Source organism: Prorops nasuta, unplaced genomic scaffold (assembly GCF_024137725.1).
Source record: "Prorops nasuta isolate Cenicafe-Biocafe unplaced genomic scaffold, Cenicafe_Pnas_1.2 PNAS00010, whole genome shotgun sequence".
NCBI classification, from domain to species: Eukaryota; Metazoa; Arthropoda; class Insecta; order Hymenoptera; family Bethylidae; genus Prorops; species Prorops nasuta.
Window position 1 is genome coordinate 2,092,611 of NW_027116807.1, and position 25,491 is coordinate 2,118,101.

Here is a 25,491-nt window from a genome sequence, read left to right on the forward strand (position 1 = left end):
AGTGTATCCATTTCTTTATGAAAACAATAACATATATAAATCTTATTATTATATTAAATATAACAAATAAATAAAGTAATAAAAAAGCCTTCGCTATAAAATACTAAATTCATCCACAATTTAATATTAAATTGTGGATGAATCGAATATTTCATAAACAATAAATAAACAAGACAATTTAACAGATGCTTTTAATGCTACTGGTTACACATCGGAATTGTCATATATCATACATTTAAAATTTAATTTTTATAAATCTCCAAGCAAAAAATTTTAAAGAAATATAATAAGACGACAATGAAACGATTAAAATTCAGGAATGATAATAATCGTTGGTCGATCCTTCCAAGGACCTCTACCCATTAATTCGCCGAAGCATTGAAACGTTCCCAGCAATTTTAATAACTCACGAGCATCGTATAACGCGCCCGGTCGTTCCGCTTGAGCCATAAAACATTTTACAACTTGGCAAATAAAAAAGTTTGAACAATCGTCGAGCTGACGGATCAATAGTGGGTGGATCGCGATTGGATCCTCGCAGACCAATCGAGGGGTAGTTTCGCATTGGGGTGAGTTTTCGCGGATTCTGCGCGTCGATTGAACCACCACTATTGGTGAACGCGTTCGCCAGGGGGTTGGTTTTGGGCACCCTTTATCCGATGCGACAGCTTCACAAAAATGGACGATCGCAATCTTGCGAAAAACGAAAAGTCGAATCTAGAAACTTCATCTTGTCCTTGGCTACATTTTCTCGCAGCTATAATAAACCTCCTGCCGAATATCTCGCATGCTACGCGAAGAATTATGCCGATATTCATAGCCACGCACCGGGTATAAAACTCCACCCCAATTTTATTCAGTAATGTTTTTTCTCTCTCAGAACTCTATGATTTTCAGAATAGAAAAGATTATACGTGTATATACGTTATACGCGTAAGATAAGCCTTATCAGACGTTGATAAGTTTTCGCACACTTTGATATGGATTGTTTTTATTGGAAATACAACCCTTATCTTATCGCATCTTTTAATTTGCAATTATTTAATATGTTAAAAAATTCATAGTTTCTCTTTGGGTTAATTATTGAAATGATTCTCTTGTCGAAGGTTAAATGTCATAAGTAATAAAATAATTATTGTATTTTTTTTATGTGTGTGATTTTTTTTTTCTAGCATATTAATTAGTGATTTGGTTAAAGGGAGACTTGAAAGATGTGACAAGTGTAGTTTTTATAAAGTAATATAGGAATAAATAATAAGGATATAAAATTTAAAAAAAATGGAAAGTATGGAATGGAGTAAAAGTATTTAATTATTTTTTAAAGAAAATCTGTGCCATTGCTTGAAATAGGAAAGTGGTTTAATTTTAGCTTTTGTAGAGAGGGTACTACTAACGAATTAGATTCAATTTCATGCTAGATAGTTAAACTACGATAATTTGTAGCTACTTAACTCATACATCTATCATTTAACGCTGGTTCTAATAAATACGTCTGACTGGCTTCTCTGCGACAAGCTATAAATCGCAATTTGTACTTGACTCCTGTTTGCACAAATGTATAAACATCCTCGATTCTTGTACATGATATTAAATTATGATTGAAATTAAAACTTTATATTTATACTATTTTTCAAGAAAGGTTATTGTTATATCAAGCAATTATCACTTAGGCGTAAAGATTTAAACCCTCGTCATTAAAATTAACACAAACTTGTTAGAATTAAAATCCTAAAAAAAATCAAAGAATGGAAAGGTGAAAATTATAATATATAATAATGATTATGTTTGCATAGTTTTTATTACCTAATATTTCGTAACATTTACATCTTTAGATAAACTTTTATAAATGCAATAAAATAATTGAGAATAATAGATATCTCGTTAGTTGCCATTCTCTCTTAAGATTATCTCTGATGGTTATAAGTTGCACGCTTACACACATTGTCTGAGAATCCAGTATGCATTTACAATTATTTTGGCACGCCAAAATTCGTTGCCGAAAATTCTAAACACAAGTAGAATGAGGGAATGTCAAATATTAATGTTAGTAGAAAAATACCAAAAAACTAAACATTTAATTAAAAAATAGTACAACCGACGAAATGAAACAATTAAATAATTAAAATAAGGTAAGAAGTAAAAGATATTCTACATACAAAAATTACGCCTAATTAAGTATTTTATATCAACACAAGTTTTGCGATTCGGCACACAAAAGAAAAAATGCAAATTAGATTCTGTTTGTAAATATTAATTGGTAGAATCATTTATATATAAATAAATTGCATCACTTTTTAAATATATGATAAATTAAATATTTTATAAAACATATTCCGTGAATTTATTGGTTACATCAAATATGCTTTTATTTGTAATCTTTATCTTGTGCGTTTATACTATTCCTCTTATTGATTATGCATCATTAACAAATGCTTATGATATAACATGCGAGCTGTAGTTTTAAACGCATCATACAATCAAATAAAATCATAGATATTTCAGCTCGAAAGTGAAGTAATTAATAATAAAATAAACATTTGTAGAGCATTGAATTAAAATATATTTGTATCAAACGATCGTACTATATTAATCATTCTACACAATTAAACTGGTCGGTGGCTATGCAACATCTTATACCATAGAATGTATTTTTAAATCTTTAGGCAAATTATTGTGTATTCTGAAGAAATATATTTCATACATTTGTATGTCGAATATTTTATTTAATTTGCCTTATATATCTAACCTGGGGAACCCTTATGTGAGAAAGCTATTATTTTTTAATTTGCTATCGTCACGACTTATCTATTTGAATTAAAAACTATAGAGTTGATTCAGAATCTCGTATAAAGACTTGCATTATGAAAGAGTTTAGCTACAACTGAGTTCGTAACATGATACCATAAATAACAAAATGAATAAGGGCACATGTGCATTTAGCACTAGATGCTGATATCAATTTGTAGTAAAAAATATATATTGTTATACACCATCTCACAGTAGACCATGAGAAACTTGATCTAGAATATATGATCACAATAAAAATGTGTATTTTATTATGTTATAATGAGTTAGCAGAAATCGATTATTGTGATGATTTATTAATTATTATGAAGAGAAATAATTTTCGCAAGAGTTTCCACGAAATTTCATAAACACGTAAAGTCATCACATTTTTATAGTATAACCTCCCTTTTTATAAGGTGTTACGAGTATGTTCACTGACTTTTACAAACATTTCTTCTGTTTACTTTTATAGCTCAACATGAGCTTCATAATTTAATAAAACTTTTTCGCTTGTGCTTCTTTGTTATCTCTGTAAAATGTAAAATATAATGAAAAAATAGTCTATAGAATATTAATGCAATTATGGATTAAATTATATAAATAATTAATTACCTATATATGCTATAACCCAAGAGAATTATCATTTGAATTGCTACAAACATTAAGAACATCGTTGTCGATAGACAGCTTGTTGATGGGCAATCAGCCATTCCATTGGTTAACCTAGTATTGACTTGATTCATGTCTCTTTTCAGGCTATTGAGTCCGTCACGCATCTCAGATATTAAAGATTGATAATCATAACCCATTGGCTGCACCTAATATTTCATATTTTTAATGTTTTTGTTGCAAATATAAGTCTTATTACCATTTCCCAATACCAATTCGTACCTGTGCCGTTGGGGCACGAGATATGTGGCTAAGAATTGAATCTGCTTTGCCATGCACTTCATTCAAATATGACTTTACTTCTCTTGCTGTATTTAATATTACATTTTGATTATTTAAAACCATATCAACTTCCTGGCGTCGTATAGTATCGATCAACTGTATGGGCTGACCAGGCTGGCCTCCCGTGGTTTGTACACCTACAAAACAGATATTGCAAAAAATACCATTTTTTTTACAGTAATAGCAGTTTAGAATAATTTTTAATGAATATACACCTCCAACTTGAATTTGATTTATTAAACTTAACGTTCTTTCCTGTCGGCCAACAATTTCATCTAATTTCCTATTAAGGTCGCGCAGTGCTTCAAATGTTTGACTTTGTCCTGAAAAGATTTGCCGTAACTCTCTTTGATTATCCGTTTCAAAATATTCGTCGAACTCATCTTTATGTTCATCAGGGTGTTCCCTAAAATTTTGGGCCATTTAAAAAAAGGAAACGTTTATTTGTAGGTTTTTGTTTTTATTATAAATTCAAAAGCATTTAACTTACCTACGATATTCTTCTTTCTGTTGGTCAAGTTTTTTTTGGTAATCTTGGTATTCTTTGCTCAATTTAGCCTCCTCTTCACTAGAAATTCTTTGGCCCTCTGTTATAGGCATTTGACCAGGAGGATGTAATGAAGTTGTTAAAAAGTGTAAAACATCATGATCATCAGCCAGTCCACCTAAAGAAAGAGTCTATTATAAAACACCTATTATCATGATAAATCAATTAGACTATTAATTAAATATATTATTTACCAGTAGCTGCTGAAACTCCAAAGTAGCCATTCTTAGGTAAATACACATTTTCAGCACGGAAACATGTTTCATAATCTTGATCACTATTTGTCATTCCATTATGGAACAATAACTGCAAATGGTAAGTTTGATAAGTTATTTAAAGCTTAAAAATATACAGAATATCCCAAAAAGTTTAGAAAGAAAAAAACAAACTAAATGTTTTAGAAAATGTCTATGGAGGGTAAGCTCTTAGTACTTTTAAAAGTCTATCATATGGTGATACTCATTTAACCTTAGAGGGGATATTGAAGGGTTTGTAAAGTTCACCTTGAATTTTTTTAAATAATGTGTCCTATTTTTTGTTATTTATTCTTGTAAATTATTTCAAGAGCTTTTTTTAAGCACTGTATCAATGTACCATTTAAGTTAGACTTTTACAAGATACATGAATTTGAGATTATGAGGCAAGACAACAAAATTTTTGTTTACTGGTTGGATAAACCACTTATACCTAACACAGACCTATGAATAATTTCAATGCAAATATTTCATAAATATCTAGATTAAATTAATGGTACAAATAGTGTCCTAGAAAGCTCTTAGGTTCAACTACAAATATCAGTGATAAACACAAAAAGGAATTTCTCACTCAAAAAAATGAAGGTGATCTTCGCATCCTCTTCAAAACTCTATTAACAGATAAATCAATGTCACCATTTAAGTGAATTCCAAAAAAATACTAAAGATATTTCCTGAACAATTTCTTTCTATAACTTCTGATTTCCCTTTTAAGACATTCTGTATAAATTTTGGATACAAAAACTACACACTGTTAAAGTATTTTGATAATACTCTATTTTGGCACGAGTTGGAAAAGGTTTATTACGGAAATCTCTTAAACAGCCTGTCAACAATTGAGTAGAGCCATCACTAAAAGTTAAAAATAACATTTATAATATTATTACTATTATGCATCTTACATAATGATAATTTAATTAGTATTACAAACTTACTTAGCATGATCAAAGATTTTTGTACCATCATTCAAAACTGCCATAATATATGGATTATTATGCCTATTATCATTATCAAAGGAATCAAAGAAGATTCCAAGTCCATTCCATTGATCAGAGCTTCCAAAAACAGTACCATTGTAATGCCCCTTTGAAGAAGTATACCAAAATGCTAAACCATCAGCTCCTATTCTTCCACGACCAGTAATACGAAAAACTAAATCAACTTCCCACCAATCAAAATTAATTGGCTGCTTGATCCATATTGCACCTAGAAGTAAGATAAATGTTTAAACGAATACTATATGTTACACTATAAAAATAATACTAATTAAATATAAATAAAACTTACCTTTCTGACTTTTTAAAGATGGTGCTACCCTTACATTTTCTGAGCTAGCAATAGCATCTGTAACAAAAAATTGTAATACATAGTTGAGAGTGGCAAGTTAAAGATACTAATTTTGTTAATTAAAGAAACAATTGCTATGATAATTCTAGTTCTTTACAAATGAATCCAGTCAGCATAAAAATTTTTGTAAATAAATAATAATAGAAAGAAACTTCAGAAGATACAATTACTGATAAAATATATTTTGGAAGCAAATTGAAATATATCGACGATTTATTATTTAAAAGTAGGTTTGTAAATTCAATTTTTTTGTAGATATGTAATGAGATTATTCGAATTTTGCGTATTGCGAACATGAGAGAAAAAAGCCGATGACGGCGAAGAAAAACATACGGTACATGTCGTTGACAAAACTTGGTTAGTTTGCTTGAGGACTTACATCCACCATATTCCCAAAAGGGAACGCTCCCATCCTTTTGCGCTAGATACGGTGGTTTAAAAGAATACTTGTATTCAAATTTTCGGTGTGGAGAATCACTGAGAACTGTAGAAACTGTAGAAATAAGAAGAAGAACTAGGAGCCACCTCACCTCGGCAGCCATCTTCATTTCAACCATATGTATACCTCGAGTCTCGACAGTTGCGTTGCGTCGTGAATCGCGCACCACAGCGGCACAGCACTATCAGGCGGAACGGCACGCCACGACACTATCACAATCAGACAGAGGAAATTTGTATCATGATTGAAGCGAAAGAGCACCTTTCTCTCTCTTAGTCAGTCAACCCCTCAGTCTCTTTTCTGATTGGTTAATTTTTAATGACGTGTCATTTAGTGTCATCGTCGTGGCGGCCACTGGCCCGTCATCATCGCGTCAGTCAAGGGCGTTAGGGGGCCATCACCATCAGGTATCGGTTGACTTTTTTCTGTGGCGACGTTCAGGTATAATAATGAAAACTCTCCAATTTTAAAGCAGCGGCAGTACTACAACAATGCTCGGTTTCATGCTGGGCTGGATTGTTTGTTAGATTTGTGAGCTATGAATGCTCGTGAGGACCAATCAGGAATCGGCTCTGAACTAAATATAAAAATCTCATTGGTCTTCACAAATTTAACAAGCAATCCAGCATCCAGCACGATATCTAGCATAGTGTGCTGTGTCGTAGACTTAATACAGGGATGAAAAAAGTGCTCTCTCTAGATCTGAAAGTCCTTGAAAGTGTTTTTATGCTTTTGGCGCAATCTCGGTTCGCGTTTAAAAACTTACATATCGTTACTTGTAAATGCTGCAAGCACTCTGAAAATTTCTGTGTTTTTATTTAATATTCTAGGAATGGCACTAGGAAGTGAATTTTAAAATACGACCTTGATATACATAGAGAATTTCTTTTATTGGCAATAGGGCTAGTGCTACTGCTGGCTGCTGGTGCTGAAATTACTAACCGGTGCTGCTGACTGCAAAGGTGCCAATGGTGCCATATAACCATAGGTCGCATAGAGCGTGATATACAGAATAGAGGTCATACAAATTCATAAAAATACATAATAAATTAATGGGAAATCATGGCCAGGTACTCTAGTGAGTCAGATTCCGATTCCTGTAGTAGATATAGAAAAAAACATTATAGAAAATCTAGGTAAATTAATATAAACTAATTAAGCATTTAATAGTATTATTATTAGTTATTAATAGTTTGTTATTTAATGGTATTAGGTCTTCCAGTTCAGACTCTAGTGACACCTCTCCTCATCGCAGAAGATTTGCAAAACATTCAAAATCCAAACGTAAATACAGATCTCGTTCCAGAAGCCGTGGTAGAGACAAATCTAAAAATTATAAATTACCACACCATAGCTCTAAAGATAGAGATAGGAGAAAATATCGTTCTCGTAAATCAAGGTCACCTTCCATAGAAAAATCTAGGAAAAAATATAGGTCAACATCCAGAGACAAATCTAGAAGTCGGTCTAGCAGTAGTCCATCTAATGTAAAAAATTATACATCAGAGAAATGTGCAAACCTAATGTTGAAAGATGACTTTCAAATTGAGCCTCGCTTGAAAGATTGTATTATTGATGAGATCAATGCAGAAGGATTTATTCCAAAACAATTTTCTTCCTCTTCTCAATCTAAAGACAGTAAACTAAAAAATATAGTTATAGACATTACAGCTGATACAATTCACATTCCAACAGTTCCATGTAAAACTAATCACCCTGACAGTATATTTCACTCATCGGTAAGTAGTATGTAATTTTTAATTAGTTTATTAGATAAAAATACAATGTAGTTTATCTTTTAGATACTTCAGGATCAAGATATTAAATTTGACAAATGGGTAAAAAAACTTTATGGTATTAGGCAAAAAGCTATCTTAGATATGACACAATCTAATGTTACTTGACAATTACACATCTTGGCTATTTGAAGTAGCATTTATTTAAATATTGGATTTTAGCTATTATACTGGAATAAATTTTCTAATAGGTAACTATGTCTTAATTTCTTATCACATCTTATTGGTTTTAATTAACTACCATAAATATTTATATGCTTTATTTATTTTTTATAAGTCTTTACAATAATTATACATATATTCTTACGAAGTTTCATAGGATACTTCAAATGCAGTTAAACAATAGAAAATTTATTTAATACTGAAAACTTTATGAAGAATTACAAACCTTATAATGGCAATTAGGATTTAATTAAATTAATAATATACAATTAACAATATACATGGTTTATACACACATACGTTTCAACTACCCCCATGATTAAAATACTCTATTTTATAAATATTGCCAGCAAATCAGTTGCTGATAAATCAATCCTGCAAGCTCATGATTTCAATTTTTTTTTACATGTACAATAAATGAAAAATATTTGTAACACTTTCCTCATATTTATTCTAAACAAAATACAGCATCTTTACGAGTTTCTCCTTTTTGTCAGAACTTGTGTCTCTTTCTCTCTATAAAACTCGTATTAATATTAACCAAAAAAGAAATATGGAAAAAATACAATTCTACCAATAAAAATGATGAAAATTGACCAATTTAAGATAAATTTTAAAGAGTCTACCCTGACACATCTAATGCTTTATAAAATAGCAAATTGATTGATGTAAAAAAAAAGAAGCATGACTAACATTATTAAGAAACTTACTTGACAGAAAAAATAATAGATTCTTCCAAAACAAGAGATAAAGTAAACTTTAAAATGTACTTGGAAAAGTCATTAATGGTACTGTGATCAAATTTGATAATTTAAAGGTGCTATAATTATTATTAATGTTACTAAATAATGCATAAACAATCAAAGAATTCTGTTAAATTGGCACAAAATAGATATTGTATATTAGGTTTGTTCTTTTTCGCTGCCTTGCTGCACTAGTGTAATAAGTTAGAGTGAGAAAACATCTGTTTGTCTTATTTCAACTAATTGCACCAGTTTGATAGTGCAGCGACAAAGAACAAACCCATTGATTAAAATAAAAATGGCTGGAGTATGAATACTGATAGAGACGAAAAACAGTTGTAGCTCTAGAAAAGGGATAAAAAATTATTTATAATCTTAACAGGAGATACTTCTCTAAATTTGCCCGAGCAGTTATCTAAACTGCTCTTTGGGACTTTGTATAATTGTTAAACATTTATCTACTAAATGCTTAGAAATCTAGGATAATATTGAATTCAAGCTTTATTATCTGCCTTCTTAAAATCTTCATGCAATTCCGGTAGATTTAAGATCTCAATCTCCACTACGTTCTTTCCGGCAAACTGTCCGAAAACTCCTGTAGATACATCGCGTTTGACGACTGAAATAAAAATTATTTGAATGTAAGATATAATTAAAACTGTATACATAGGAATGAAAAAGATATTTAAACTAGCTGACCACTGCCAGGATTCACTTTCTCCAACATGTAGGTACGTAGATTCTGGCATTCGCGAGCGATATAAGCTCCAACACTTGAAAAGTCAGTGATAGGGGGTGTGACTACTCTCATTGTCTCACGTACCACTTCAGTATCAACTTCATAGTAGCCTACAATATATTTAAGCATATTGATAAATAAATCTTAACCGTCTATATTGTTCATTGTAAAGAAAATTTTTTCCTTTAAATTTTCTTACCATTATACATTTTTTTTAGGAGATCATACATATTACGTGGGGGCAAAACACGTTGGCGATTTAATGGCATAACAAAGCAACATTGACCATCAATATCTATAATACCTGTTTTATTCTGTAATTATGAGAAGAAAATATTAAAATAAAATCATAATAATAAATTGCAACCAAAAATACTTACGATGTTAAAATCATGTATAAAACGACCCTCCCTTCCTCCTCGAAAGTCAGGCACATCAATTTTTTCATAGTTTCCATTTTCAAGATCAAATTCAAATTGCTCTTGAAAGAAATTTATTTCTGGTAGAGCTTTTTGCATTTCTGCAAGGCTTTCACCATCATCATATGGAAAAGTGTACCACTTAGAACGGTATCTGTGCATCCGGGTTCTTGCATACTGTTTATAAATATACAGGCCGCTGATAACGCCGATAATTAAGATCATTAGAGCAACGAGAAATAACAAAAATGTTGCAGTAACATGAAAGCGCAGAATGCTTCTTCTTGAAGCAAAATAAGCTCTAGCATCTGGCCTAGGATTTTGAGCTTCTGGATCGCCTTTCGTGCTATCCTATGGAGATAAGATTAATTTTTGTAAATTGAAGTAAACTGAATAATTCTACTGATTTTGTAAATCAAATTTTTATGAATTTGCAAAGACAAAAAAAAGTTATGATATTGTAGGCCCCCAAAAATGTAATATTATTCAATAGTTAAATCGCTCAGTTGTAATAGAATTTTCGAGAAATTTCCATTACAAGTAAATATTTTGACATCTAAGGAAAATATGTGGAAGTAAATAAATAAATATATATATATATATATATATACTAACAACTTCATTCTCTCCAGCAAACAATGGCTGCTCCATTTTATCCGCTGGTTTCTTCTCCGTAACAATTTTTGTGATTCCCGTCATTTTTCTGTTGTACGTATACCAAACGATTCGCACTGTGCTAAGTACAAAACTGCATACACTGTTTTTAATGATAACAAACGATCGTGAGAAAGGTATTTAGGCTTCAATAAAATCCTGCTTCAATATATAATACTCAATGCAGCACTTTTCGCTTGCCTTGCGCGTTACTAAACTCTCGTTGCTGATATAAGCTTTCCGAAATGCATCCATTCCTTACATCTTTAAGGCCAAGTTTTTCTAACGACCGGTAATTAATCTGTTTTGTAAAAATTACAAACGGTAGTAAATTGTATTTAATTTTAAGCTTTACCAAACAGAGAAGTTTACCAATGCGTGTTTATTAATAGTTGGAAAAACCAGCCCTAAATATTGGGGCCGGTTTACAAGTTTATATTATCAAAAACAGGTGTGCCAAGTGCCAAACTGTCAAGTATGTTTTAACGTAAGACAGATCCGACAGATCTTAGTAAAAGCAAGCACTGAAAGGTTGCTAGTTTTTAAATTGGTAAGTATATTAACACTGTGCAAGCTCTAAAACTTTAGCTAACACGATACTGAAGTGGAAATGTGTTTTTGTTTACATATACGAAAAATATACTTGAAAACTTAACAAAATTTAACAGTATACAATAGTATATTACATACATACACTGTTTAACATATATTAGCTAGCGCTCTTAGTTTACATATGCGCTATTACACATTTTCATTTCATTATATTGTGTTGAAGCGCACAATCCCTGTAATAAGCTCATTTTTTCAAGCAATCAAAATACTGATGAGAACATTTTGGTTTATTATACATTATTAAAATCTGTTATAAAATTATTTTAGTTATTAAGATATTTTGCTTTGCTTGTGTATTTTGCAAAGTTAATTACTTAATTTTTCACAACTTGTTAAAATAAAACTATTTGCTTCTCTTAAATTTATTTATATTTATATATGTGCAAAAATTAAATTATCTATGCTTCCTTAGATTGCTTCTAGAATAACTTTGTAACAATTCTTTTAATTTTGTAATTTCAGGTTTAATTTCTTTACTATTGTTTGTGGCATCTAGAAGAAATTGTGATAGATTTCTTTTTGCCTTGGCTTCTCTTTGTGCCATCAATTTTCTTGTTGGTACATGTGTTAAAGCAGTCAACCAATCTTTAGTATGTCTCAAATCTATCATTATTGATATAACTTGATTTAATGTTAAATTCTTTCCAGAACCTGAGCCAAATTTCATATATTTATCTAATGGTAAAGCAGCCATAGCTATACCTTCTTTTTTAGCTTTTGCTAATGAGAGTGGAAGAGAGTTTCCCTGAAATGAAATTAAAAGGAAGTATCTTTGATAAAAGAATAATAGGTTTAAGGCAAAAATGATAGTAATTTAAAATATTTTACCTTGTCAACTAAAGCCCCAATAATATAAACTTTGTCTTCATCAAATGCTTCTAATGTATTTCGACAATGAGGCGTAAGATATACTAGATTTTTTTTCCCAAATACATCAATATAAGATTTTGGAGTAATATTCAATGGAAAAGAACAGTCATACATAGTTGGTATCCATTGATGAAGCAGCTGTATCAAAGGACTGGATTCAATTGCGTTGCATAAATATATGTTTAATGGAGAAGGGTGTTCTCTATTATATTTAATAGATAAGACCATCTGCTTTACACAGCTAGATAGTTCTTTTAAAGTCATATGTTCATCGTAAGAGCAATCAAAAACGATTTTTGGTATAAATGGTATCTGAGAAACAACTCTTCCATTATGAAATGAATCTATTGTTTGATCGTAAATACGTAAAAATAATGTATTATTCTTTAGTCCATATTTATGATCTGGTAAATTTAGTTCTAATTCTGGCTGCTTTCGCTCCTCTTTTTTTTGAGATTTTTTCTTTAAATCTAATGAACTTTTCAGTTCTTTCTTGAACCAAAAAGTGTAGGTTATTCTGTAAAGAAATGTATATAAGTTACAATTATATAAAAAATAAAATAGTATAGGTGAGTGCAAAGTTTATTAGTAAATCCTACTTAGAATTTAAAATTAATGTTTTAGATTTATTTACCTTCTTTGATTAAAATTTTTCAGGTGTAATATTTCTAGCCACATATTCGGAGTAAATACTTCTGGCACTCCTAGTCTTTTATGCTTCATCATATCCAGTTCTAACTCTATTAATTGTTTTCTTTGTTTTAAATCAACATTTTCTATTAAAAGAGAATCTAACTTTCTTTGGGCTTCTTCTTTTGACATTTGTCTGAACTCTATTATCTCTGCTGTAGAATGATAGCGTTTTAACAAGGAAAGAGGAGAAAATAGATGTTCATTGGTAACAATAAACGACTTTATTACCGTTTTTCTTATGTTAAAAAAAACTGTTTTTGATATGTAATTAAACATTTTTAGTTAACATCGATCAATTCTAATTAATATAATTTTTATCACATAAAATACCAAAACCGAGGCGGGAGACTGCTCGTGGTGACGATATTGGTGTGGTGCGTGCGTGTGGTGTACTGGTGTGTGTATGTTCTGATGTATATGGCAGTGTATGCATGGTGTCCCGTCCGATGTGTATTAATTGTATCAGTCTGTCTGGTCTGTTGTATCCCAAAATAATTCTTAGACAGACAGTGGCGCCACCATTTTAGGTGAAGCTTAGCCCTGCAGATAAGAAAGCTAATTACCCTGTAATTTGAGGTCTATTCTGAATTACACATAAGCGTGTATTAAACGCTTAAATTCTACATATACAAACGTGGCATAAACTGTACATTCTGTGTGCTTCCTTCATACGTATTCATTACATATAGTATACATATATGTATGTATTTTGGAATGTAGTCATGAATGCACCCAACGAAGAAGAGAAAAATGAGAAATAGTTCAGTTCCTTTTGTGATCCTTAATATCACAGATGGCGCCAAAACAGATTAGCTGGCGTTAGTTGTGTGAGTAATGTCATTAAATGTATGTGAGCCCTGAATACCAGTGGTTACCTATGTGTGGTGCTGACGTCACGAAAAGAACATCGAAAAGAGAAGCATTGGAGCATGAGCGTGAGCGTTCTCCCTCCTTTATCCTCATCAATTCAATGGTCCGGCAAGAAATACGGTTAAAGGAATACAAGACTGTGAACTGCTGTGAACTATTTACTCCATTAGTGGTAAATGCTGGTTGTAAAAAAAAGGGAATGTTAACCATGATACATGGATATTACAAATAAATAATAATAGTTTCAATATATTGTTTGAATATTACGATATTGAAAAAATGGCTTTGTTCCTGAATAAAGGTAATTTTAGTTTTTAATAACTAATAAAAATACATGCTAAATTGAAAAGAATAGCAACCAGCATAGGTTATACGGCATATACTAGAACTTTTTGTTGGTGGTAAAATCGCCATGTTGGTTCAATTCCTTCGGTTCTTCAAATGGGAATAGTGGTGGGATAATAGTTATAATGGCGAAGTGCGTCTGTTCCGCATATTTGATGTTACGATAAAAGTTGGGCGTACGCGCTTGTCTTATCAGTTATCTTTGAAACCCTTCTACGTTGAAATTTTGTCCCTTTTAACGAACTTTTGAAGTGCTAATGAAGATTATTTGTTTACAATCTCGACGTTGCATATTCGTTGCATCAGGTTGCATCGGTGATTCATCCCCAATGCATAGAAGCATTTGATACAAATATTTCCTGATAATCTTATATCAAGAATTTCTGCAATGTGCATAGTATTACACATGCACCATATCGTGATTAGTAATTGTTCACTTTGTTAAAGGCTGTTAAGTTTATTCCAGTTTACATGATATTACACAATACGTAGCTGCAAGTGCCCGCTTAATATCCATAATATGCAATCTGATCGAGCATGAAGGTAACAGTGTGTTTTGACAACATCAGAGTAGTGGTTCCTTGTGGAGATGGGACCATACTCGTTCGAGAATTGATGCACGAAGCTATTCTCAGATACAAAAAAGCAACAGGGAAGAATGATAATAACTTAAACGTTACCAGTTTGTCGTCTCTGACTGGTGGTGGAATACTTGATCCTGATGATAGGCTATGTGATGTAGCTGATGATAGGGAACAAATAGTTGCTCATTTTCATAATGATATCTTGCATGCTGGTGGGGATGGTGCCAGCTCTGTTGGTACAAACAGTCCAGATTTTTTCCACACGGATGTTAAAGAGCAAGTTTATACAATTGACTCACATTCTGCTTTGCCTCATATTAAAAGAGAAAGTACCAAGAGATTATCAATGCATGCTCTTTCAACAAGGGAACCATGTTTAACAACATATTCAGCTCAGTCTTTGCCAAGAGAATCTAGACGTAGGGAACCTTTGGGACAGGATGCAAAAACTCTGTTTGAGTTTACAAATGCTAATTTGGAGCCTGGAGATCAAGGAGAGATTAAAGAGATAACAATAAAGAATGAAGCTGGGTCACTGGGACTTCATGTAGTACCATGTTATGATCTGTTGGGTAATGACCAAGGCCTTCGTGTAGAAGGTATAGAGCCTAATGGACGTATCGCTAGAGATGGTCAAATAGACTTACATGACAAGATTGTGAAGATAAACGGGCACAATCTATTACACATACCTTTTGCCAAAGTTCAAGAAATATTTAGAGCTTGCATGAGTGAAACCTGTTTACAAATTTCAATTATAAAGCACCGAAAACAGAAACCAGTGAAATCATTGCAAAAGGACCCAGTAAGCAGTAATGCAAGTGGAGAGAAGGTTGAAGCTGATGAGTCTATTAAAAAATTGCAGTGCAGTAATTATAATCTTTTGCAAACAGCTAATACACGTAAAATTGGTAGAATGATAGAAATAGAACTAACCAAGGAAAATAATGGCTTAGGATTCAGTGTAACTACACGTGATAATCCAGCTGGAGGCCATTGTCCTATTTATATAAAAAATATATTACCAAAAGGTGCCGCAGTTGAAGATGGTAGATTAAGGCCAGGTGATAGGCTGCTTGAAGTAAATAATAAAGAGATGACTGGTAAAAGTCAGGCAGAAGTAGTTTCATTGCTTAGAAGCATTCCAGCAGGGGGAAAAGTTCGATTAGTAGTTTCTAGACAAGAAGAAATATCTAGCAATGTTCCAGAAGCTCAATGTATCACAACTCAGCCTGTAGATTTATCAGATAATTCAAAGTATTGGAACAATCTTGATAGGAGCCCGACAAAAAGGAGCATTGATACTCAGGATAAATTAAATACCAATAATTATGAAAAGTGTAATTATAAATCTTTAATGCCGTCCGATGATGTTGTTTTATCTCCAAGAAAGAATCGCATGATATTAACATTAGACATTCCTGTTCATGACTCTGAGAAAGCTGGTCTAGGAGTTAGTGTTAAGGGCAAGACTAGCAGCACCGATGAGAATACAAATATGGATCTTGGTATTTTTATAAAAAGTGTTCTCCATGGAGGAGCAGCTTCCAGAGATGGACGCTTAAGAACCAATGATCAATTACTCAATGTCAATGGTGTATCATTATTAGGTCTATCTAATTCTGATGCAATGGAAACTTTAAGAAGGGCTATGCTAAACAGTAATAGTTCTGTAACTGGTGTAATTACTCTCACTATAGCAAGAAGAATATCCACGTATGATACAAGTGAGAAGAACTTTATGGAAAGTGTTCCTTCGCATAGTAAATTGGAATCTACTAATAGCAAATGCATATCCGTTGACTCTATGAAGCCTACTGATGGAAGGGTGAAAGAAAAGAATAGCATTAATTCGCAAGGGGATATTTTGGATAATGGTGGCTTGCTGTCATGTGTAACAGCTTCTCCTTGGAATCCTGTTATAGATAGGCTGACAGAACAGTATAATAAAAATAGCTTAAGAAATGAAAGCTATTGCCTTGCCACAAACAAAACATGGATGGAGCCTGTTAGTAATATTAAAAAGATGACATTAGGATCAAAGGATGATCACGAGTCAGTATTGTTAGAAGAATCAAACAAAGATAATTCTTTGTCCACTGAGGCTAAGAAAATCACAGATGATAAAGATAGTCAGTATTCTGGTGATCCAACTTATGATAGCCAATTATCATTAGAAGAATTTAACTCTTCAAATAAGTTCTCTCGAGATGCTTTAGGTAGACAAAGCATGTCTGAAAAAAGACACGCAGCTTTAGATGCAAAGAACACAGACACTTATAAGAGGAACAAGAAATTACGGGAGGGCAGGGAAAATAGAAACGTGGATCAGAGCAATCAGTCGAGTGATTCCGAAAATCGTCATAGGCGATCAGGCAAATTTGAAAAACATTCTGTTAAAGGTGGAGATAAAGCCACTTCTGAAAGTAATCTCAAAGTCAGTGAGAAACCTTCCATAGATGCTGCTCAATCTGAATATTTATATACAATTCCAGGCTGTAATAAATACATATCACCCAAAAAGCATTGGCTTGTTGATGGCGTGCATGGTGAACTATCAAGTAGTAATAATTCGAAAGAAGAAAGAGAAGGTTTTTCCAATGCTCGAGGAGATGTAAAGCAAGCTTCGCTCAATTCTGCCTTAGACGATAGATATAAACGATCGAGGAAGAAGGGGGGAATCCGTTCAATGCTGCGATTAGGAAAAAATAGAAAATCTCTTAACTTTGGTGACAATATAGAAAATAGGCATGAAACCAGTAATTATTGTAGTGGAACGATTAACTACATCGCATAATATTCATAACAAAAAATCGCCATTTTTATCCGCAGTTTTAAAGAAATCATATTGTTATTAATACATACATCTTCGTGCATACGTTCTTGCGTGCGCGTTTTTGCATATCTTTATACAACATATTCAATTATGTATGTACTACAAAATTTACAGAGATATATTATAGATATATACATATATATGTACCAGTTTATCCAAAGTGCCTTTACTTTACAAAAGGAGCAGTACCGATAGATTAATTTGTATATAGATTTTTTTTACTTTAATTTTAAATAGTGATTACGTTTTTTAGTAATAAAATAAATATTTCTAGTTTGTGTACAATGTACAATTTAACGAACGGTGATTCCGAGAAAGTTATCTAGCTTTCACATAATAGGAGTAGATGTTATTTTTATCGTACCTATTAGCTTAATATAATTTTAAAAAAGTCTTGTAAAAAAGAAAGTAGTTGAAGGATTTCTAATAATTATGGTATGTTTCTAATTGCACGGATTATAAAAGATTTAGACCCTTATTTTGTAAATAAATCAATTTTTTGTTGCAGTTTATCAAATTAAGCCTAATCAACTTTTAATGCAACAGAAAAGATTCCGAAAACTGCTTGTCAACAAACCAAATATATCGCATTACGAAAGACGATTAGTTGAAGAATTTGTAACGCCAATTTATGAGCACCCTAATACAAATAAACCGTGGAAGGACTTGTGCCTCAAAAGGGGAAAAAATTGTAAAACGGAAATTGACAGCCCATACGAGCGATTAATAGCAAAAGAAGTCCGAAATTGGTTCGACACTTCGAGAATGATTGTTATATTGCACAAAAATGACATGAACATGGAATACGAGATGGATATTCGTATAGCACTAAAAAAATACGATATGATCATGAAACATTATAATAAACGAATTTTACATTATGCTTTCGAAGATTCACCATACACCACAGTGACAATGTTGACCAATGTGAATTATGCATTTATATTTAGTCCAACGCCAAATTATATTAACTTGAAGAAAGTCTTAAAAAAATTCCCTAAATTTGTTATAATGGGTAGGTAATAAATATAGTAAAGTTTTTAGAATAAAATATTCTTGTATCATTAATAATAATACTATAATCTTTTTACAGCCGGTATTTTAGAGGGGAGATTATTAAACCTAGTAGAATTAGAAAAGTACGGTAATATGGATATTGTCAGCATGCGTGTACAGCTTGTCCAGTGCCTTCAAAATGCAGGCGGCAATCATTTGAACCAGCAATTGTCGCAACATCAAACAACACTAATTACGCGTTTGAAACAAATTTGTGATCAAAATTCTAAAGAAAATAAAACGTTAACCGATGTATAATTGCAAAAACTTAAGTTACTTATTATAATTTATATCGAATCTTAGACTTAATTAAAGCTTTAAGTGAAGTGCAGTTACATGAAACGATATATGATGATAGAAATAACAAATGGTGGTACAATATACTTATATTTTCTTTTATTATCTTCTCTTTCGATTCATCCTTAATACACATTAATTTACAATCGTGCCTGACAAGAAAATCTGATAGCAATTGAGGAAAGCTAAAAACTTGCTTACCTTTGTGTTTACTTGTTTTGTTTAGTGATATACTGTAAACGCTCGATTCGACAATGATTGTTACTTTTGGGGTAAAGTCCGTTCCGAGTAGCGCAGAAAACATTTGGAATATATACATATATAGATAATGTTATATTATATAGAATTTGCGTGACATGAAACGTAACTTTGGAGTCAAACATCGAATGACCAATATTTTTTTCAACTTTTAATTATTAAGTCAATTCTTATTGGCAAACACGTTTTAATAATAATTTTTCTATTAAGATATAAAGAATATTAATTAAAATCTGTCAACGAAAACTTTCATTTTAAATGATCCCTTCTGGGTAATTCATGGCAGCTACATGATATCCTTGCTGATGATTATTTCAAATTGTCTCCATTATATTTTTACAAACGTATTTCACGCTATTTACTAGGAAACTTAAATCGTTTTTAAAAGTCCTTGTGTGTTAACATATATTATGCAGAGTTCTTCACTAAAAATAGTCTGTTTAAGGCGTAGTTGAAGCTTTATTCAGTACCAATCTAAATAATTATATAATTGAGGAGTCTCATCATTATAAAATATTGCCATCTATCGATTATGAGATTATTGAATTAGTTATGATTATATCCTAACTACTAGTGAAATATTGAGCGCTTTTCAATTAATCTAAAATTCACATAATTAAACAAAAACGATACAATGCGTTTCATGCAAAATATATACTTCTTTCTGGTTGTATCGATTTTTAGGCCAGAAGGAAAACTCCTATTATATTTTAATGGCAATAATTACAACGAGGGTGGCATTTGATACCATTTTCTCCGCATCTACAGCCACCAGAAGTATCTCCATTTCCCTACGAAGAAAGGTAGAATGAAGTCTGAAATTGCAATTAAATTCAAAACCGACATTACGCATCTTACCTTGGGACCCCATCGTGGTCCTTTAGTAACCCAGCAAATCTCTGTTTTACACATTGAGCAACGTAGCCAGTCACAGCCCCATTTCTTCATTAGGACAACCGCGCAGGTAGGACACGAAAGCGCTTCACCTCTATCGACCATTTCTTCCAGCATCTCTGCCGTTCTTCTGGATTCGTAATCCGTCTCTTTGGGAAACCTTAATCTTTCTTGGTATTGTTTACAATTTTTACCAGTATGTATTGCCTATATGTGTGTATATATACAATTGAAAGAAAATACAGGTTAGGATACAATAAAGCATCGAATATATACCAGTTATATAAATTTTACATACTTGACAAGTCAAACAATTGTTCACATTACAAACAGGGCACAGGAAATTGTTTACATTGTCATCATAATAGCACCAGCCAGGGCAGTCAGGAGTTTTACAGTGGAAAGCATTATTTCCTGCACTGTTTTCAGCTTGAGATATAGATTTTGCTAAGTGATGGTTATAAATGTCTGGTGCGACGAGCTACAAGAGATTCGTATGTATTTCCAAAGGTTAAAACAAGAAGAGTTTATATCACGAAACCTACTGCTTTAATTTCGCGCTCCTGAAGAGTAGATTCACAGGTATAATCCGTATCCCTGTAAGGACATTTTACTACAGCTTCTTCGCAATACAAGATTGTGTCGGCGAGGCACGGCCTAAAATTAGAATTGAAACTGAATATTATTAGGCTTCGATGAAGAAGCTTCTCAAAAAGTAAATAATTCAAGTTGCAAAAGTAACCTGCAGAACATGTGTAAACAGTCTTTCAAAATAACACCTTCTCGAGGACCAAATGTCAAAAAACAAATCGGACACTCTACTGGCTCCGAGTTTGGTATCACATCACAGTTCTCTAACGAAATCAATTCTGCGTATTCTGCCATTTTATCTGCTTCTGATGTAGCAGCTGGTTTTATTTCTACTCTTTCAGGTTCGCCAAGCAACTCCGTTTGAATTTCTGTGTTCGAAGCTTCTTCGCTGACTTCTTCGACGAACTTTGTTTTTTGTAATATAACTTCTGGTTGAGGATCTGTAATAAAGATATAGTGTGTAACGAGTTGAGAATTCTAATAAGTATTAGTAGAAGTATATGAAATATAACTGAGAGCATCTGGCGCAACGAGATACAGGAAGAGCGAGGATCCTTCGACGATTTGCAAGTCCTCAAGGGTACTGCTGTCCTGATCTGCGAGACTCTTGCCGATTATCCATCGCTGCACGTTTGACGGAATCTCAAATTCCAATTGGACCTTAGCTTTCAACTCTGCCACCGTCATTTGTCGTGGAACCTGTTAAGGTCGTTAAAAATATCCATTGAAAAAAGAGCTAAAATTAAATTCACAAAAGTGTCAATATATATTTCAGTAAAAAAAATAAATAACAAATGACTACAATTTATACAAAATTCTATCATTTATGCTTTAATAGTGTTCAGTATTTTCTATTTTTTTTTATTAAAATTCTTGTCATTCATAGTTTAATTACAATTTAATTAATATTTCAGATTTTGCTTTTATAGAGTATTAACCAATAACAACAAGAATTATTATTCAAGTCCTCTGAAAGTACCAATGGAATAAAGAAGTAGAAACTAGTGTGTAAGCGAATAATAAGCATAATAACTGTATCAGACGCTAGATGGGGTTGGATGGGGTTGGATGGGGTTATTATATACCTGAAGTGGAATTGGTCCTTCGTGCGCCAGCTTATCTTCGATGTAAATATTGACTTTGATCAAGTTATGTTTGAGACGCGAGGACCGTTGTCGCACCACGGAACACTGAATCTTCAAACGTGCTAGTTCCTTAGCAAGTCCAGCTGCTTGCTGGTGGTGACCAGATGCTATAGCCGCTTCCAATTTTCTCAGCAGTCGATTCACAGCCAAAGTACTCATTTTCTGCTCCCTCGAGTCTTCCTCGGTGTCTGCGTCTGCACGGTGATAACCGTCTTTATTATTACCAAGCCAGGTCGTAAGAAATTTTCAAATTAGCCCACCTACCTCTGTCTCCCAAGAAGACATCATCATCCCTTTGATCCTTGATGCTTTTTAAACTCGATGTACTTGCCTGAACAGGAGTTTTCTCTCGTAATTTATTAATAAATGGTTTTGACTCAGGAGGAGGTTTTAAGGTTAAGGGATGTACAACAGCTGTATTAGCATAAAGAGATTGCCCGATGACATTGGCGTAGGTACTCTCTTTCCTGCTCGATTCATTGAGACGAGTTTTCGTTGCCTCTATCTCAGCAAAATCCGACGGTCTTATTAGTTGAAAAGTGCTTTTCGCGAATCCAGTCGAACCTCCGAAATTTCGTTCCGGCGTGACTGTTACGGGTGCAGCCTTCGCCTCTGATTCAACTTTATCTCGATTCAGTCCCGAAGTTGATGCTTTCTCGAATGGCCTAGAAATTAGTTTACGTATATTTCCACTAGTTTGAGCGGAAGAGGAAACCTTCTGTTTTTCCAAGTCGTAGTCATTCTGCAGTACCACCACAGTTGTTTCAATGGCTACTGGCTTATTCGAATCAAATTTGCTTGATTTAGGACGATCAACAAGTCTTTCAAGGTTATTCTCGGTCAGAGACTTTGCAGTTTTTGACCGTTTCGGTAAAGAATGCTTCATTTCCTTTAGCATCTCTTTCAAATCAACCGGGCATGCCTCTTTTCGAACTGCAGATGTCTCTTGAGGCGCTTCCGATTGATACTTTCTCTCCAAATCCAAATCGGGTGTCTCATCGATGTAAATCAAATTATCCAGCTTGAAAGGAATGTTTTTCTTTATGTTTACGTGCTGGTCTTTTTCTGATTCAAGCAATGTTTCGGACGCTTGCGGATGTTCTAATTGAGACCTTGCATTATTATTATTACTATAATTTCGTTGATCAATTTTTGGTTCTCTCAGACGCAACTGCTGATCAATTTCTTCGAGAAAATCAGAGAATTCTGTTTGTCTATGATCCACAGTGTTTTTTGCACAATTCTTCGTGGCCTTTCTGCCATTGGCCAATTCATCGGAAGCAATTCGAGATGGAGGAAATAGGTATCGTTCCAATAATTCATTTTCTATCCTTTTACTCGTATCTTTGTTCCTTACAATATTTTCCTCAACTAATCTCCTTGGTCTTTCTTTTAATATAGGCGATGGGGTACTTCTCGCAGCGTCCGCCATTCGATTGGCTATTAATTGCCTTTGAAGATAAGATATTCTGTCAGTAGTACCAATCGCTGAATCGTTTTCCGGTTCTCTGCCAGTCGACCTTGAATCCTCCGCTTTAGTACCAAAGCTACTTTGCTGTGGGGAGAAATATTTAGATATATCTCTGCTTTGAGAAATATTAGATTGTAATCTACCATTTGCATTATCTTCGAGTTTCGAATTTCTAACGTTGTGCTGTTTATCGACTTTCGTATGATCCTTCGAATTTCGCGCAAAAAAATTGGTATTTACGGTGACCTTGGTAATATTGCTAATCGCATTGAATTTTGAGATGAGGGCCCTGGTGCCTCGCCTAGGGGACGAAGAAGTGTCACTAGACGACGATGCAACGTCACGGGTAACCGAAGAATCCAGCAGCATGTTGGCAGCCCTGGCCCGAGCTTCCTCTTCTTGCACGATTGCAGCTGCCTCCTTATCGAGCTCGCTGATATTCGCTAGAATCGATAAACCCGATTTTCGTTTAACTTCTCGTCGCCTTTCCTCGATCTGACGTTCGTTCTTCTGTAGAAATTTCAATCTTGAAAGTGAAGAATCCGCAGGAAAATTTGAGGCAGTGTCCTTGTGATCGAACACAGCACGCTTGTACCAAGGTCTTGGCATGGCTGTGTTTAAGCTTCCAGTTATTATCGCTTCGTTTGACGAGTTTCTTCGCGATTGTAGCTCTGCTAGATTTTCTACTGCCTAAAAAACACAAGTCAAATAGAATCTCGTGGAGAATAATATACTATATACATATAACAGACGAGGAGAAAGAGTATTCGGTTAGAGACTGAAAAGGTGAACGTGCTTATACTGCACTGTTTACGCAGCTATAGTAAATATAGAATAATAAAAGAATCAAAACACGCGTGAAAAAACTCTTTGTCTCCGCTGCTATTTCTACCCATATCTCACGAGCGCATGCGTTGCACTAACTTTGGCATTTTGAGAAATTTCCTTGTTGGAAAACAGGAGACCCCCGCGCAATAGAAGAGTATCGTTACTGATAGTTTGAGCCTCCTTAACCGCGCGTTTCGTCAAGTCCATAGCATCGACATCTTTCCCAGAAGAGATCGTAGGACTCGGTTCCCCCTTCACGATTGCAATCTCGGGTGCTTTCGGAGCTGCTCGTTTTCTTCCGGTGCTGCTGCCCAATCGTTGCTTACTACTTGAGACTCTGCTGCTGACAGCAGGTGGATCCGGAGCGCGTCTCTTGCCCTTTACGTGAGCTCTTTTCTTCCGTGATTCCGCAGCATAGGAAGCTCGGTTTTTATCGTTCGACGTTGGCAACAAACTCACGCAAGATTTATAACTGCTATTGGCTTGCAACGAGTATCTCGCAGTGATATTCTTGCTTTGCAGTGACGCATTTCTAGGCAGAGTCTCTGAGTAGCGCCCTCTGCTCTGTTCTGGAAGCTTCGAAGCACCAGCCGCGAACGGACCAACCTGTGCGAAGTACACAAATCGTGTAGGGTTAAGTTTAATAGATAATAGTGAGAAGAAAACGTAAACAGAACGAGAACGAACCTCGGCTGCTTGTTTCAGAATGTGCAAGGAGGAGTCTGTACGAGCAGGCAAGCTATTGGCTGTGTGAAAAGCGAAGCTCCTGACAGTAGTAGTGCTATAGAAGGTGCCGACACTCTCGATGCTGGACGCGAAGCTGCGTCTCTTTTTCCGCTCGAGAGTCGAGCCGGCACGTTTGAACCACTTGAAGAGGAAGAAACGCTTCTCGCTGGAAGCTCCTGCTCCTAAAGCTCCACCACGACTGTTGCGATTCGCTACGCCATTGAGAGTCGCACTCCTCCTCTCTTTACTGCAAACCTCTCGCTCTACCATTCTTCCTTACTCCCTCTCGATTCGCCGCAAGTAGCCATATACAACTAATTTATTTATAGATACCTTTCTTTGTACCACTCTTTAATAATTATTCTTCATTCCTGCGCTTTATTCAAAGCTCACTGCTTCTCGATCACAAATTCTCACCGACTCTAATCCCAATAACCGAGTCGGTATACAGCACGCTCGTGCCAGGTGTCGTATAAATGCATCGGTAAATACAGGCATGGACGTGCGACTCGACAAATTCACTGACGAATTTCGCTTGACTCGCGCGACCAACATACTCTCTCCGCTCCAAACTATT

General features: G+C 33.9%; 7 protein-coding genes and 1 long non-coding RNA gene across 16 annotated transcripts; 4 read left to right on the forward strand and 4 right to left on the reverse strand.

Moving 5' to 3' along the window:
* Positions 1–1,785: 1,785 nt before the first annotated feature.
* ergic53 (protein ERGIC-53) lies at positions 1,786–6,601 on the reverse strand. Its single transcript, XM_066733085.1, has 10 exons — positions 6,266–6,601; positions 5,827–5,883; positions 5,475–5,745; positions 5,292–5,391; positions 4,480–4,591; positions 4,229–4,403; positions 3,954–4,144; positions 3,679–3,875; positions 3,400–3,605; positions 1,786–3,316 (listed from the first exon to the last, which is right to left on the reverse strand). Exons 1-10 carry the CDS (start codon positions 6,441–6,443, stop codon positions 3,280–3,282), a joined length of 1,524 nt encoding a protein of 507 aa, XP_066589182.1. The 5' UTR covers positions 6,444–6,601; the 3' UTR covers positions 1,786–3,279.
* A 35-nt stretch (positions 6,602–6,636) lies between these two features.
* Positions 6,637–8,765, forward strand: LOC136777055 (luc7-like protein 3). 5 transcript variants are annotated; one of them, XM_066733098.1, is made up of 5 exons: positions 6,637–6,732; positions 7,227–7,461; positions 7,539–8,064; positions 8,128–8,312; positions 8,433–8,765. In XM_066733098.1, exons 2-4 carry the CDS (start codon positions 7,388–7,390, stop codon positions 8,227–8,229), a joined length of 702 nt encoding a protein of 233 aa, XP_066589195.1. In that variant the 5' UTR covers positions 6,637–6,732; positions 7,227–7,387; the 3' UTR covers positions 8,230–8,312; positions 8,433–8,765. The 5 variants fall into 5 exon arrangements, with proteins under 5 accessions (XP_066589195.1, XP_066589193.1, XP_066589192.1 ...); XM_066733096.1 differs by having other exon boundaries at positions 6,687–6,732; positions 7,156–7,461; XM_066733095.1 differs by having other exon boundaries at positions 6,705–6,766; positions 7,156–7,461.
* Positions 8,367–11,033, reverse strand: LOC136777053 (integral membrane protein 2C). Its single transcript, XM_066733090.1, has 5 exons — positions 10,800–11,033; positions 10,146–10,535; positions 9,965–10,079; positions 9,726–9,875; positions 8,367–9,645 (listed from the first exon to the last, which is right to left on the reverse strand). The coding sequence occupies exons 1-5, from the start codon at positions 10,881–10,883 to the stop codon at positions 9,521–9,523; spliced, it is 864 nt and encodes a 287-aa protein (XP_066589187.1). The 5' UTR covers positions 10,884–11,033; the 3' UTR covers positions 8,367–9,520.
* Positions 11,034–11,221: 188 nt separating this feature from the next.
* LOC136777057 (uncharacterized) lies at positions 11,222–12,239 on the forward strand. The gene is made up of 3 exons (XR_010823213.1): positions 11,222–11,388; positions 11,913–12,040; positions 12,099–12,239. It is a non-coding gene; the product is annotated as an uncharacterized lncRNA (long non-coding RNA).
* Positions 11,417–13,789, reverse strand: rswl (roswell). 3 transcript variants are annotated; one of them, XM_066733089.1, is made up of 4 exons: positions 13,242–13,774; positions 12,955–13,162; positions 12,279–12,837; positions 11,417–12,195 (listed from the first exon to the last, which is right to left on the reverse strand). In XM_066733089.1, exons 2-4 carry the CDS (start codon positions 13,140–13,142, stop codon positions 11,845–11,847), a joined length of 1,098 nt encoding a protein of 365 aa, XP_066589186.1. In that variant the 5' UTR covers positions 13,143–13,162; positions 13,242–13,774; the 3' UTR covers positions 11,417–11,844. The 3 variants fall into 3 exon arrangements, with proteins under 3 accessions (XP_066589186.1, XP_066589185.1, XP_066589183.1); XM_066733088.1 differs by having other exon boundaries at positions 12,955–13,165; XM_066733086.1 differs by having other exon boundaries at positions 11,418–12,195; positions 12,955–13,553; positions 13,664–13,789.
* A 118-nt stretch (positions 13,790–13,907) lies between these two features.
* Positions 13,908–19,101, forward strand: mRpL10 (mitochondrial ribosomal protein L10). Of its 2 annotated transcripts, none has more exons than XM_066733091.1 (3): positions 13,908–14,184; positions 18,157–18,663; positions 18,742–19,101. In XM_066733091.1, exons 1-3 carry the CDS (start codon positions 14,163–14,165, stop codon positions 18,960–18,962), a joined length of 750 nt encoding a protein of 249 aa, XP_066589188.1. In that variant the 5' UTR covers positions 13,908–14,162; the 3' UTR covers positions 18,963–19,101. The 2 variants fall into 2 exon arrangements, with proteins under 2 accessions (XP_066589188.1, XP_066589190.1); XM_066733093.1 differs by lacking the exon at positions 13,908–14,184 and adding an exon at positions 17,944–18,083.
* On the forward strand, positions 14,203–17,610 carry LOC136777050 (partitioning defective 3 homolog). Of its 2 annotated transcripts, XM_066733084.1 has the most exons (2): positions 14,203–17,249; positions 17,308–17,577. In XM_066733084.1, exons 1-2 carry the CDS (start codon positions 14,766–14,768, stop codon positions 17,428–17,430), a joined length of 2,607 nt encoding a protein of 868 aa, XP_066589181.1. In that variant the 5' UTR covers positions 14,203–14,765; the 3' UTR covers positions 17,431–17,577. The 2 variants fall into 2 exon arrangements, with proteins under 2 accessions (XP_066589181.1, XP_066589180.1); XM_066733083.1 differs by having other exon boundaries at positions 14,326–17,610.
* Positions 19,102–19,240: 139 nt separating the features above from the next.
* On the reverse strand, positions 19,241–25,465 carry LOC136777049 (uncharacterized). The gene is made up of 10 exons (XM_066733081.1): positions 24,876–25,465; positions 24,285–24,794; positions 22,154–24,050; positions 21,830–22,083; positions 21,257–21,443; positions 20,896–21,184; positions 20,699–20,810; positions 20,452–20,634; positions 20,118–20,360; positions 19,241–20,050 (listed from the first exon to the last, which is right to left on the reverse strand). The coding sequence occupies exons 1-10, from the start codon at positions 25,182–25,184 to the stop codon at positions 19,970–19,972; spliced, it is 4,065 nt and encodes a 1,354-aa protein (XP_066589178.1). The 5' UTR covers positions 25,185–25,465; the 3' UTR covers positions 19,241–19,969.
* Between the last annotated feature and the right edge of the window lie 26 nt (positions 25,466–25,491).

What these genes read in the sequence shown, in the direction of transcription:
- ergic53 (XM_066733085.1), bottom strand. Translation starts at nt 6,443, where the DNA reads ATGGTTGAAATGAAGATGGCTGCCGAGGTGAGGTGGCTCCTAGTTCTT. An exon ending in CTTTTGGGAATATGGTGGAT is followed by an intron (nt 5,884 to 6,265) that starts GTAAGTCCTCAA and finishes TTTTTGTTACAG; the next exon opens with ATGCTATTGCTAGCTCAGAA. An exon ending in AAAATCTTTGATCATGCTAA is followed by an intron (nt 5,392 to 5,474) that starts GTAAGTTTGTAA and finishes TTTAACTTTTAG; the next exon opens with TGATGGCTCTACTCAATTGT.
- LOC136777055 (XM_066733098.1), top strand. Translation starts at nt 7,388, where the DNA reads ATGGCCAGGTACTCTAGTGAGTCAGATTCCGATTCCTGTAGTAGATAT. An exon ending in AAACATTATAGAAAATCTAG is followed by an intron (nt 7,462 to 7,538) that starts GTAAATTAATAT and finishes TAATGGTATTAG; the next exon opens with GTCTTCCAGTTCAGACTCTA. An exon ending in ACAGTATATTTCACTCATCG is followed by an intron (nt 8,065 to 8,127) that starts GTAAGTAGTATG and finishes TTTATCTTTTAG; the next exon opens with ATACTTCAGGATCAAGATAT.
- LOC136777053 (XM_066733090.1), bottom strand. Translation starts at nt 10,883, where the DNA reads ATGACGGGAATCACAAAAATTGTTACGGAGAAGAAACCAGCGGATAAA. An exon ending in TTGCTGGAGAGAATGAAGTT is followed by an intron (nt 10,536 to 10,799) that starts GTTAGTATATAT and finishes TTATCTCCATAG; the next exon opens with GATAGCACGAAAGGCGATCC. An exon ending in TTATACATGATTTTAACATC is followed by an intron (nt 10,080 to 10,145) that starts GTAAGTATTTTT and finishes TCATAATTACAG; the next exon opens with AATAAAACAGGTATTATAGA.
- rswl (XM_066733086.1), bottom strand. Translation starts at nt 13,289, where the DNA reads ATGTTTAATTACATATCAAAAACAGTTTTTTTTAACATAAGAAAAACG. An exon ending in AAAAATTTTAATCAAAGAAG is followed by an intron (nt 12,838 to 12,954) that starts GTAAATAAATCT and finishes ATTTCTTTACAG; the next exon opens with AATAACCTACACTTTTTGGT. An exon ending in TTGGGGCTTTAGTTGACAAG is followed by an intron (nt 12,196 to 12,278) that starts GTAAAATATTTT and finishes ATTTCATTTCAG; the next exon opens with GGAAACTCTCTTCCACTCTC.
- mRpL10 (XM_066733091.1), top strand. Translation starts at nt 14,163, where the DNA reads ATGGCTTTGTTCCTGAATAAAG. An exon ending in GGCTTTGTTCCTGAATAAAG is followed by an intron (nt 14,185 to 18,156) that starts GTAATTTTAGTT and finishes TTTTTGTTGCAG; the next exon opens with TTTATCAAATTAAGCCTAAT. An exon ending in CCCTAAATTTGTTATAATGG is followed by an intron (nt 18,664 to 18,741) that starts GTAGGTAATAAA and finishes ATCTTTTTACAG; the next exon opens with CCGGTATTTTAGAGGGGAGA.
- LOC136777050 (XM_066733083.1), top strand. Translation starts at nt 14,766, where the DNA reads ATGAAGGTAACAGTGTGTTTTGACAACATCAGAGTAGTGGTTCCTTGT.
- LOC136777049 (XM_066733081.1), bottom strand. Translation starts at nt 25,184, where the DNA reads ATGGTAGAGCGAGAGGTTTGCAGTAAAGAGAGGAGGAGTGCGACTCTC. An exon ending in TGTTTACACATGTTCTGCAG is followed by an intron (nt 20,811 to 20,895) that starts GTTACTTTTGCA and finishes TTCTAATTTTAG; the next exon opens with GCCGTGCCTCGCCGACACAA. An exon ending in AGGAGCGCGAAATTAAAGCA is followed by an intron (nt 20,635 to 20,698) that starts GTAGGTTTCGTG and finishes AATCTCTTGTAG; the next exon opens with CTCGTCGCACCAGACATTTA.